Raw genomic sequence first — 13,485 nt, forward strand, 5'->3', positions numbered from 1 at the left:
TGGTGATATGAGCTGTTACAACTACAGTAAAAGTAATTTCCGATTGACCACTTGTGCTATTCCACACAATGCATTTCCTATGGTAAATAGTTGCCCTTTCTCTCCACAGCTGCAAACATGAGTGCCGCACAGAGGCATGAATTTGAGAGGAGGGCGATGAGGTACGGACACATCCTGCAGGTGCAGTCGGGGTTCCGACGGATGGCCCGAAAATACCAGGTGGATCGGGCCTCCGGAGCATGGTGGGCTTCACCACAGGGTGGCCCAACGTTGCCCACTACAGCCACCACAACCACCAGTTCTCCCCAAGTGCCCCCAGCAACGGCGGGGACAGTTGTCCCTGCCTCTGCAGCACGACAAGGACCCAGCATTATAAGAGCTGCAGGACAGTCCAGTGGGCTACGCTCAACACCCACACAGAGCACCTCTGCCGGGACCCAGACAGCAGCAGCACCTCCAATTGACCGTGCAGCATTCCAGGCTTTGGACCGCAAAATGGACAAGTTCATAAGGAAGGTGGACAAGCTGAGCCAGGATGTGGCCCACATCAAGAAGCGGGTCAGGTCCATCAGGCGGACCCTCCGGAGGGCCAACCTCTAGGACTGATATGGTCTATTGAAATTAATCCCTCCCCTCCCTCCTCTTTCCTTTTTATCATGATTAGTGGGCTTGGGGGATTAGTGTTAGGTTAGTATAGGTTGTTAGCTTAGTTAGTGTTAGGGAGGAGGGTGGGGGGTCCTTATTCTTTCTACTTTTCATTATTAAGTGTGTGGGTGGGTGAGTGGGAGTCAATGTTGGGGTTCCTGTCTGTTTTGAAAAAAAAGAAGAAAAAAAAAGAAAAAATATAAATAAATAAAAAATACCCAAGAAAATATATGATTCTTTAGGATAGTATAGTATGTGTGTAGGTTAGTATGTGTTGTCCTGCATGTGTCCTGTCTCATAATGGTGGGTGGGGGGTTGATGTTTAGATCGATTCGTTATATGTGTAGAGTAAGTTTAGCTTAGGTTAGTTAGGGACAGTTGTGGGTAAGGAGTAGTCAGGTTAGATTAGTGTAGGTATGACTTTTCCCTTAGTTGCCTCTGGTGTGATTACTTATGAATAAATATATAGTTAACCCTTTACATTATGTGATAACTGCTACTTGATCATGGCCTTGCCATCAGTGTAGGTGATTGTTGTTCTATGACATTTGTGTCCTATGCTACAAACCAAAAAAAAAAAGAGGTTTAAAATGGCAGCTACCCCTGTGCTAACTTGGTAAGTATCCACCATTTGATAGAACCACCATTTGGAGTTTACATGGATCACAAAGGATTTGTGTTGATGAGTATGTTTTCTATATCACAAAGTGTGCCTTCAGACTTGGTATTGTGGGGAATTTTTTAGGTCGGACTGCAGTGTGATGTTCAGGGACATCTTTGAAGATGAGGTGTTGTTAACACTCTTGTCGTCTTGTCTTCATTACTGACATAGATCATGTGTGGAAAAAATCTGCATGAATACCTATTTGGAAGTTTACTCAGAAAGGTTGATTGATGCTGTGTTTAGTTGTGTTTGATTAGATTAGACTGCATAATTCAATGTATTAGTATTGCATGGTGACAACATTTTTCAGCCACCATTAGTTGACTTTGATTTCTATTGAGGGAGCATTTGCTGTCCAACACAGCATGATTGTGTGTGGTTTCTCCCTTCATCAGTTATTCTCTTCAGGATGGCCAGGCTATGATGCAATCCTGGCCACTGCACAGATGTATCAGACTACATGATGTCAGGACAGTTGTATTGACAAGCTACATGGTTGTCACACAGGCACTTTTGAGTTATCTACTGCACAGTTGATGTGTCAAATTACACAGAGACATATTAGGTGTTGAAGTGCTATTTATTGATAGGTGCTGTAGTGCAATATGTACATTGTCCAGGTTTGCTGAGTCCGTTCTAGTGAAATCTTACATGGTGATACCTACAGAAGGGGTGTGGATAATGCTCCTGACATGCTGGGGTGGTGTTACCGACAGTGCAGAGGGACAGGATTTGCCAATTAGTAGGAGAGAGACATTCACTGGCAATGCTGACAAGTTATACAGTGGTTAGCAGAACAGTCATTGAGTATAGTTGTAGTGAGACTGGCATTTGACAAAACGTAGGACCTTGGTCAAAGTAGGCCATGGTGCAGGGACTAGTGCTTCCGGGTACTCTTCCGTGTGAATGTGATCTGTTCCATGTCTTCTTCTTCTGATGTGTGTGTTGCCTGCTTTGTCCTTGTGGTTGTTGGTTGTGAAGGGGCAACACACACCTCAGTATGAGAAGACGTGGAGTCAGACATCCCGGTCGCTGCTCCCTGTGAAGGTCTTAAGGGCAGTACTGCAGCAAGGAGGGCCTGCTGGTTTTTGAGAATAGCAGCTACATCACGATGGTAGGAAGCCAGGTCGGCCCTGAGGGAGTCATGATTGCATTCGTGCATGCAGTGGAAAGTTTGGGGTGCGAGGTGTTGTGGCAACTCCCTTACTGCAGTGGTGAATTCCTTGACAGTTTCTTGTAGTCCTTGCAGTATGGATGTTAGGGCTTGCATAGCTGATGCCTGATCTGCAGATGACATCATGCACAAACGCACCCCCTCAAGGCTGGCTGCCATATTTTGCATCCCCACCCGCACCTCCTTGGCCAGCTCCCGCTGTACTCCAACTACAGTTCTTTCAAAGCTGGTGCCAGTGTCGTCAGAGTCCTCAGCTGTATAGGAGCTGGCAGATCTTGCAATTGGGGTGGTGGGTGGTTCTTCTGTGATGGCTGCTTGTTCTGTGCTCCTCCTTGTGACTGAAGGTGGGGTCTGGAGGGTTTCTAGGACCTTTTGGATGGTCTCCTGGGGAATGTTTATGGGCTTGTCATCGATGTCATCAGGAAAATCAGGGACAGGCATATCGGCAGGAGATACATCTTCCTTTGCAATGAAACAGGGTACAATTAGTGTGTCTGTGCTGTGACAATTTTGACGTAACATGCCTGCCTTTTGATGAATTCACTTTGTGATCTTGTTTGGTATTGGTATCTGCTGTTCTTCATATGGGCATTGTTATGGGCCTATGGCCCACCTGTGTGTCACATGTATGATATTGAGTTATCAGACTTGTCTGCCTACTTGCCTCTAGGTGTTGCTTTATACCAAATAGAGAATAGCCAGCTTTTTGTCCTACTCAACCCTCCGTGTATATCCATTCTCATGGTGAGACATTACAATGGCTGTGGGTGTTCTGATGGTCCTGGCAGCACAATTGCCTCTCAGGACCTGCCCCAATTCCTGATCGTTCACATTGACTTAAATGTAATTGACATGTGGCATATCCTATGCATGGCAATGTTATGATGTGATATGGATGTTGACATTGTTAATGTGTCCTGCTGATGTTGGGTAATGTGTGTTACATTGGATTGCCCTGATTATCGTATCAGTGTCCTATTTCGTCCTCTGACTGTGCAGGTGTATTTCAGTGACCAGTTCCATGTGTCCCCTCCTCAATGCTGTTGTCTGAGCTGTATGACTTTTGTGATGTTGCCTTGTTTGCCAGGCACGGGAAGGACCCTGACATATGCAGCATGGGTGTGTCCTTAGTGCTGTGTCGCTCCTATTGCTGTTTACTTTGGCTGATGTATGTGACAACTATGGGCATTGACATTTGAGTGTACTGGGCCCTTTGTCTTGTTTCAGGGGATTGTTGCAGGTGTCATCCTCACCCCCTAATTTAGGTATGTATGTTCCATGGGGAGGTTACTGCCATTGGCTACTATAGCTGCACAGAGATCAGAGGTGGTAGTGGCAACTGTTGTTGCAGTTACATTGTAGTTGTTGTTTTGGCTAGAGGAATGCTGATAGGGCCCTAGTTAATGTAGGAGATATTTTGGCTGACGAGTGCCAGGATGTAAGTTTGACATAGTGGCCTTCCCTCCTGTCGTGGCTTTCCCTTTGCTCCATTGTTGGCATGACAGGATGCCCCCATGGGACTGTTGTTGGTGTAGTGTTATGTTGTGCCCCAGCTTCTGTATGTGCAGGCCATGCCCCCCTGCCGTGCCCCTTTACCCATGCTACTCCATGTATATGATGACTTACATGCAATGTGTAGTAGGTATTTCCCCCCCTGCTTACAGTCAACATTATATTATTTTTAATCCCCATGCGACTTACCCTGCATGTGCGTTGTCTCGTGGTAGTCTGCGCTGTCCTGTGCCTGAATCCCTGTGACGATCTCCTCGGGGATGACGGCTGCAACCATCTCCTCCATGTGGTCCAGGGCCTCCTGGTGCGCTGGACTCCCACCTCCAGTCTGCAGTGCTGCCTTCCTGTTCCTTGCCATCTTTTCCTTTGTCCTACGTTTGCAGTCATGCCAGCGTTTCTTACACTCGGTGACTGTCCTGCGTACTTCAGCCACACTGTTGATCTTGTCAACAATTTGTTGCCATATGGCCTCTCTCCTACTGATTGGCAACTTAGAGGTGATAAACAGTTGGTGCTGGTGTTCCGTCACCTCTTTAACCAGAATTTCCTGCTCCTCTGCACTGAAGCGACACTTTCTTTTTTTTCTATATATGTCGTGGTTCTTGTATGGATCGTCCTGGCTGGTTCCTGGTCTGTTGTCATCTTCCTGGGGTCCGTAGTGGCATCTGGGATCCATTTTGGCTCTCCTCTGCTGAAATGGCAGTGTTCGCGGGTATTTTTGACGCTATTGCGTCAAAAAAAAGGGCGCATATCCGGTTTGTGGTGTCGTAAATCGACCCACAGTCATTTACGCTGCGTTAACGTCGTTTTCCTTTACGTCTTGACGCCGCGATGTGCGTAAAAAAAATTACTTCCACCTGTTGATTGCGCGGCCGTTCGTCAAAGTATAAATTTGACGCCCGCACGGTGCTACGAAATGGCGTTAGCCGGCGGTAAAATTTTTGACGCAAAACTGCGGCGGTGCAGTTTTGCGTCAAAAAGTATAAATATGGCCCTTAGTCCCTTCCCAGTAGGGATACCGGACTCGGATCACAGACTACAAATTTATGCAGTCCCTGGAAATTACCAATCTCAACTTGCACTGGGTCTGTGATCGGGTCTGTCAAGTACTGATACGCTACCCTCACGACCTGAACTGTTCTTCCTAAAAGGGGCAAATTCAGAACCTCCGCACTTCTCACTGTAGAGTGTGTAGCTCCTGTGTCCACCAAGAATGAAACGTTGCTTTTCTCCTCACATACGGTCCTCTCTGATCTACTTCCAAAGAAGTTGCAAGCACACATGGCTCCTCATCTTGACTGTCACTCGTCCATTCACCATTTATTTCCTTCTCACTGTGTATCGGGAATTGGTGCACTGTGTTACTACTTCTGCCTTGTCTCTGACCTGTGACCTACTGAGAACGCATCATCTGTTGCTGCTCCATTGGGGCTTGAGGTATCTGCATTTGCTGTCTAGTTACCATAGGAACCTGCTGCTGCATTGGCTGAAATTGTGACACTTGTGCATGAGGCATTTGTACCTGTTGCAGGGGCTGGAAATTCTGCATTTGGATCACATTATTCTAAAAACTTGGATTTGGACCATTTAATCTCGGTCCTCTCACATTCTGAAATGTATTGATGTCATTACCTTGCTGAACAACACCTTCCTGCACCATCATCGGACACTCCCGCTTCCAGTGTCCCACGGCTCCGCTAATGTGACACGGTAATAGCTTCTTCATTCCCTGTACATAATTCTGTACCACTACAGTATTCAAATCTGGACCACGATTCATATTACCTCCACATACTCTACCTCTCATCTGGAGCTAGAACATACCGTTTCCCTGATGTTGAGGCATCTGCTGCACGAAATGTCCTTGCATTCCTGTTTGAGTTGTTTTAATCTGCATCATAATGCCTTCTCTTTCAACTTTTTCTGCTTCAACTCAATCTCATCACTACAGTATTTCGCATACTGCAACACCTCATCAATCAGCTTTGCTTGCTAGCAAATCAAATGGCTCCTAATCTTCTGACCTATTTCAGGTCTCAGTCCTTCCACAAATCTGAACACAAAATGCAATATGTCTTTCGGCTCAATTGCTTCCTTACCACTATACTCCTTGAATGCCTTCAACAGTCTCTCATGGTACTCATGTATCGATTCCTTTACTTCCTGCACTGTCCTGTCAATCCTCTGCCAATCAATATTTCTTGGGTGAAATCCTCATTTTCAAAAACTCAATCACCTTATAGTAATATTTCTTTACCTCAGGAGATGGTGCACCTGTGCTTTTGTCTCTCTCCCGTTCGCTTGTTGGCCAGTCTACAGTCCTCTTACACTCGACCCATAAGTCAGCTGGAATCACTGTCTCCAGTAATGTGTTCAAGTCCTCGCACAAACATTTCGCAAGTTTCACGAACCTGTCTGTCTGCTGATACCACTCTACTGGCTTTTCTCTCAGTTTTGGATAATCATTTATAGATGATAGAATGTCACTCCTACTCCAAGGGACATGAACACACTTTTCCCCTGAACTTTCCCTCATTGGTAAAATCTTTACTGGGTCTTTGTCCTGTTGTACCATCTCAGTCAGCTCCAAAGAGTCCCTTTTGCTCTTGTCTATTTTCTTTACCCATCTGCTTTCCCATTTGTCTAATGCTCTCCAGACCTGGGCACTCTGCAACAATTCTTTAAGGTGTGCCTTAATTTCGGCCGACCTCATGTGTTCAAAATGTTTTGCTTCAAATCCGTCAAAAGTCTGACTCATGGAAGAAATTACCTGAACTCGTTCATTATGTTCTCTCCTCATTAAACGCTGGGCCATTGTTCCCTCTTCACTCACAGTTGGTTTCTTTTGTGCACATGATGGTACCGCTGGACCAACAGTAATCAGCAGCAATATTGCATCTGGGGCTGCTCTGGCACCTACACTCTGTGGGAGAGTAACTCCCATACTCTGATTCATCACAGGAGTAAAGTCTGACTGCGCACTGTCATTGGTGTAATTCTTGACATCACCTGCGGCTGCACTTGGGGTAACAAAATCGGAGTTGGCTCAGTCTGAACCAACATTGGTCTTGGAACCACCTGCTCCATAGGCACCACTAAGTTCAAAATCGTCTCTAAAATAGGCACATCAGGATAAATTCTCTGTATCTGTGGCAGCTGCATATGCATCTGAACCACAGGAGTAGTCAACACATTAGGACTACCTTGCACCTCACTCTGTGTCAGGTTAGCATTAACCTGTATCAGACTCATTACCCCCGTTGCCTGTGCTGGGGCTGCAGGATCAGCATTAGTACTCGGCCACTCTCATGCACTGTGTACGGTGGTCGGTCCCTCAGTATCTGAGTTACAAGATCTTCAGCATATGATTCCTCCTCTATTACTGAAGAACTTTTAGCTTCTTTGCTCTCAGACAGGCTTCTCTTAGTCTTTCTAGTCGCTTTCTTTCCTTCTGTCTCAACCTCCTGTGTAATAGCCGGAAACAGCTTAACATCCTGAAAGTCACTGATCTCCATTTCTTCTGTTCCCAATCCCACCCCGCATCCGCTAAAGTATTTTCTACCCTTCTCATTCTTTTCTCAAATTTCAATTGCTGTTGCTGTCTAACTACCAGCTCCCAAACCGCTAATGCCTCAAACTGTGCTTGACTCGGAAGGGGCTTTGACTCATATAGCACCATCCGCAATTGCTCCAATATTCTCAAATTGAGTGTCCCATTCTGAGGAAACACTAAGCTCTCATTTTTCTCTGTCAACTTGCACCATTGCTCTAGCCAAAAACATAGCGCAACACCTCTCTCCTCCATTACAATGTAAGCCGGTGTATTCTCTGGCGGGGTAGGCTCTCCTACACTCACTCTAATGTACGTATTTCCCCTTAGGGCACTTTTCAACACCTTCAAAAACTTAATCTTTTCTACTTTTGTTTATTCAAAATCAAATCAGGAAATTACTTTTAATCCCAAGATTTCTTTCACCCACGTTCTCGACCAATTGCCTCTCACAGACGGCTGCCAATCCGTGCATGACCCCTCTCACTAACCAACCTATCCCAGCACGGCCCACATTCACACGTACTGCGGCTGACAAAGTCTTGCGGCCCGTCCTCCTAAACTTCAATTCTCAGAACCTATTTCTCTCACTCTGTCAATAGAACGCCAGGAACATACCCAACACTACTAGTAGGATCCAGGATCTGGGAAAGTCATTTCTGGGCTTAAGGGAACTTCATTTTCTCTACAAACATCATCCTTGTAAAACAAAATCCAAATCTCAAATTACTGAACCTTCAAAAGGACTAACTTCAAACTGCTATCATAACGGTAACACCTATCACTCTGCACCGGACATCTATGGAAAGCCCTCAAGGAAGGACCTTAATAAGTAAACTTACAAAGAGATGCAAATAGGTTTAAGATGTTCCTGTCATAGCTCCAGTGCAGAAATCAATAACCAATACACAATACTCAATAATCATTAGTCAACATCAATAATCATTAGAGTCAGTGTCATGCACCATTCCCTCCCCCTGAGGTGCCTGTTTTGTTGCTCTCTGATGCCCCTGCAGTGTTCTCCCCGTCATGGTCGGGGATCTTGTGTGGGCCTCGCCCATACCGTGTGGGCCCAGTGTTCCACTGACTTAATTGGAGCATTACCTGGACTACTATGCTTGGTGTATATTTTGTTAATGGTGTATATATATATTTTTGCGTACTTGCTTTTAATATATTACAAGGATTACACTCATTTCCTTTGGTCTTTGCATTCTTCCGGGGGGGTTGAGGGGTGTAACTGTGATGTATCAATATGTATTAGTGTGTGTGTTGTAGTGGGTGAGGGTGTTGCGTGTCCCTGTTTTTTCCCTCCCCTCTCCCCTGTGCCGTAGGTGCAGTACTCACCGTGGTCTTCGCCGCCGGCGTTCGTGCTCCTGGTAGAGGAGCAGGAAGACTATCACAGGGAGAATTTGGAGTTCCGTATCCATGGTGTCCTGGTTCCTCGTGGGGTGTGTAGAGGTGAGCGTTTTCCCTTTGGAATCCTGTTTCCGCCGTGTTTTTATCCACGGTGAATCCACCCCAGAAAAGGTGCCGGCTTGGTAGGTTGTGATACTGTGGGCGGTACTTTGTCTCCTGCCTGTCTGTTGGCAGTGACCGCCGCGCTGTTTGTTTGTACCGCAGTGGCGGTCGGAGTGTTAAAGTGGCTGTTTTTGTTGGCGGTTTCCGCCACGGTCGTAATTGCAAACCTTTTACCGCCGGCATGTTGGCGGTCTTACCGCCGCTTTAACACCGACCGCCAGGGTTGTAATGACCACCTAAATGTTTCATCACACTAATTACTGCCCACAATTTTTATAATTCGATTTCTTCAAAAAAATGTCTTCTTGAATTCTCCCTGTAAATTCTTTCCCTTGCATCAGCATACTCAATGACCCACCACTACTCTCTACAATGTGCCACTCTTTCCACAATATGTTATGGCACTCCATTCTACAACACTCTTCTCCACTATACTCTATGACACTCTACTTCACCTGACTCTGCTCTAAAATACTCTGCTCCACTCTGACAGTCTACGACACCTTGCTCTATTGAACGACAGGCCAATCCACTGTACAACTCGCCACTCCACTCTACGATATCTGACTCCACTATATGAGACACCAAGCCACTACACTATTTAACATTTTACTACACTGTATGCTACGCCACTCCACTCTACTACACTGTATTCCACTTTACAATACTCCATTATGTGACACTAGACTTTACAGCACGCTCCTCCACTGTATTGTACGACACTCCACATAACGACACTCATTCAACGACCCTGGAATCTAATTTGAAACACATTTTTATTTGAACATTAAAAAACATTGAAATTCAATGAAAAAACAAAGGTTAAAGCTTAGTTATAGTTAGGCAAACTTTTTTCCCTATACAAAAAAAACTTAAACTACACAAACTTTAGAAATGTTGAAGTTATAGTTATAACATTCATTTACAATTTATCTACCAAGGCAGTACTCCTGCAGAGCCCTTGTCTGCTTTTTACCAGTCCAGATGAGCATTGGACATTGTAAACCTTCTCACCATTGGCATAGGTCCTGGCCCAGCTGACCATAGCATTCCATCCTGATTTCTTGATTTCTTTGCCATTTCTCTATGAAATACAGTTCCAGTTATGATATTCTCTTTATTCATTCTTGGTGATTGATTCGGAAGCAGGGGGTACCACAGTTTGCCTGGGTACTCCACACACCAGAATATCTTCACCAGGGATGGTCATTTATGAGACAGTTTTGGCCTCCAGAGGCACCATTATTCATTGTGACAAACTACTGCATTTGGGACCTTGAAAATTGAGAGACCTTCTTCAGCTGATCTCTAAGTACACCTAGACAGTTTTTGCACCTAGGCACATGCTGCCAAGTCCTTGGTAGCCATTGAACTGGATGAGAGACTTTTGGCACCATCAAATGTTATAATTCCCTCCAAATGAGTGGGTTGTGGATTTCGGGTTAAAAAACTTTTTTTATTTTTTAGCTGGAAACTCAGTGGGCCTCAGTCCACTGAGTTCTCCAATTGTGATCCCACTCAAGCATATAATCCAGCAAAAAAGTACCATCCCAGTAATATAAATCACAAGTATCTGTCAAAGAAAAAAATATATTCAGTTGTTCCGATATATGTGTTTACATACAACGTTTCCTAAATGTATGACATCCAAATATGAGTGGGATTACATTTTTACAACAATATCCCGTACATTTTCTTACATAACACAAGTGTTAGAAAGCAGTACATGCTGGTGTGTTTAGAATGAGTGTTGAGGGTGAGTGTTGAGAAAGTGACTGAATATGAATGTTCTTCGAGCGAAGCACCAGTCCACAAATGTTTTGTGAAGTTCGATATTCTGAAGAAATATCTTTGAAAGAAATTGTAACTCCCGATGTATTGAAAGTGTGCTAAGGGAAAGTGACCTCAATAATTCACTTGAGGGAAGGTTATTGGAGGGGTTGGTATGAAATTCTCTCAGTAGTCCACAAGTCTCTTTTTGAGTGCTCGTGATGTGTTTTGACAGCAGATGGTTCGGGGGCACTTTAGGACAGGGATATGGTGCTTCTAATTTGAAGAAAATAGGGTAGAGCTAAGAAAATGGGAGAGTGAAAAATATTAAACAGGAGCGGGTGATGGGTGAACTAAAATCAACCCACTCCTGGCCTATATCACATTATTTTTAGAATTTTCTGTTGAAAAGCAACCTTGTTGGGAAAGATCAAAGGATTCTTGGATGCATGAAATAAGATGATTGGTGTGAGCGCTCACCTCACCCATGGTACTTTTTTGCTGCATTATATACGCCAATCTCCTCCAGGTTAAAGAATGCTACCCTTTAATTTGTGCCCTCTGAAGCATGGGCAGAGGATCAGAAACATAATGAGATTGCTACACTGTAGGTTTTTTGGCACCTCCTCCCCATTGGGTGACACTGTGTCTAAACATTACAGTAAACCAAAGAATCCACAACTCCCCGAAGTCCAGCGGTATGGATAAACTGAAAATCTAATGATGTGTGTCCTAGTGCTATAAAAACACCTGGGTCTTAATTTCAGAGAAGCCTAGTTGTGCAACTGGCAAAGTAATTAATATTTTTAAAAAAAATGTTTTATTATGATTTTTTAGTAAACTATTTGCATAAAATGAAGACTGATGTTACAAAGAAATTGAAGGTACCTCAAAGGTACTGTATATGGAATAGATCAGTTTCCGCAATGATTGTGAAGAGCATCGCAAGAGAGTTATGGAGCCCTCCAAATCAGTATGATAAACATCATAAACAAAAATGATGAAGTCCATGCAGAAAGTAACCACAAAGGATAAGAAAATACAAAAAACATCTTTTAAACCTACTAAAACTAAAGGCAAGGAAAATAATTATTATAATTCAAGACTGTTTCCTGGATTCTCCCTTTCCCACAAATTGACCCTCCTTAATGTTAATTAGACTGGAGCGTCAAAAGTAGTAGCAGAGTAGGTATGTGCTGGTGAGGACACTGTCTTAACAGAGATAAGGGGGAGTAGAGCCAGGAGGAGAGGCAGGGCTGCCAGCTGATAGTAGGGTAGTAGCTTGGTTGTTTGTTTCATAAGGGGATATGAGATAGATGGATTTAGATGTCAAGGAGTGTTGAGGAGGGGACCTATTGATTCTGCGCCAGGCATAATGTATGCAAAAGGGGCATTACGTAAGGAAATCTATGAGATTTCCTTACGCCATTTTTTACTGCACTTTTAACGCCTGCTCAAGAGTAGGCGTTAAAAGGGGCCTTCTGTTCTTTAGACTGGGGCCCTATGTACTCTGCAGGAGTAGTGGCAATATTTTGGCACTACTCCTGCAGAGTATATCAATAGCGTCATGATAAATTACGCTATTGTCTCCTACCATGCGCCATGGTGCACTGTATTTTAAGTACGGTGCACACATGATGGTGGGAGGGGGTGCCAAGGGCGCAGGAAAAGTGGCGCTGCACTCGGTGCAGTGCCACTTTCCATAAATCTGCCCCTTGGTCTCTTTGAGACAGCCAGTAGTGCAGCTTGCCAGCCTTATTACCTAATGTGTCTACTTTGTATTGGGATATTTTCCACACAATTTTAGCTGTGTCCATAAATTCTGACAATTCTTCTAGTTGTAGACAGCGATTGGAAACAATGGCAACTCTAAAGAAGAAGACCTTGTATCTGTGAAGGGCAGATGGAGAGAACTCCGAGTGGGTCGGGTTGGAAATCCGTTACCCACCCCGTGGTTTCTATCATACAGCTGTAGATAGCTCTATGGTATGTTTTATTTTATTTGAAATTTTTATATTGCGACTGGGCATGTATTAAGACGCTTTACATACAACAGTTTCTATCAGTAAGTCAAGTAACAACAAGAAAGAAGAGAATGGGGGAAAGGGAATGTAGGGGGTGAACATAAGTCATATTGTCTCTTCACAAAATGACAGTAGGAAAACACATGAAGGTGGTGTGGAAGGTGGTGTTCTGTGTCGCGCTGCTGAGAAGCTTGGTGAATCACTTCAGAGGTAAGATTTCAAGAAGTAAGTCTGGAGGCCTTTCCTGAAAGAAAGGATTTTCATGTCTGCTTCTAAAGTCAAGAGGTAGCGAGTTCCAAAAACTTTGTGTTGCTCCAGAAAAGGATTGCTTTAGTGCTAAAGCAAACTTTCATTTAGGTGTTTCTAAAGTTAAGGAAATCTTGCTTCTAGATACTCTTATTCCTCCAGACTACGTGACATGTATGCAGACCTGTTTAAATTACAGGATAGCACAATCCCCATCATTCCTGCTGTGTGTCCTATACATTATTTGTTGCGAGAGCCGCTCTAATTCTGCTTTCTGCTGTTGTTCCCTTCTCAGAGCTTCTTGTTGGAGACGGGCCTGTTGTTCCTGTGGGAAAATGAGACCCATGTAAGTGAGAGCTGAATTTTTTTGCAGATTCAG

At 44.3% G+C, this 13,485-nt stretch overlaps 1 protein-coding gene across 3 annotated transcripts in view; it reads right to left on the minus strand.

Annotated features, from left to right (window-relative positions):
* Positions 1-9,823: 9,823 nt before the first annotated feature.
* LOC138265931 (guanylate-binding protein 1-like) overlaps positions 9,824-13,485 on the minus strand; it is a 164,262-nt gene continuing 160,600 nt past the window's right edge. For all 3 annotated transcript variants that reach the window (XM_069214129.1, XM_069214128.1, XM_069214127.1), the window contains one exon: positions 9,824-13,431. In XM_069214129.1, the coding sequence (XP_069070230.1) occupies positions 13,300-13,431 (132 nt within the window). In that variant the 3' untranslated portion in view covers positions 9,824-13,299. The remainder of the gene's footprint in view (positions 13,432-13,485) is intronic.

The sequence above is a fragment of the Pleurodeles waltl genome, chromosome 11 (genome assembly GCF_031143425.1).
Source record: "Pleurodeles waltl isolate 20211129_DDA chromosome 11, aPleWal1.hap1.20221129, whole genome shotgun sequence".
Classification (NCBI taxonomy): domain Eukaryota; kingdom Metazoa; phylum Chordata; class Amphibia; order Caudata; family Salamandridae; genus Pleurodeles; species Pleurodeles waltl.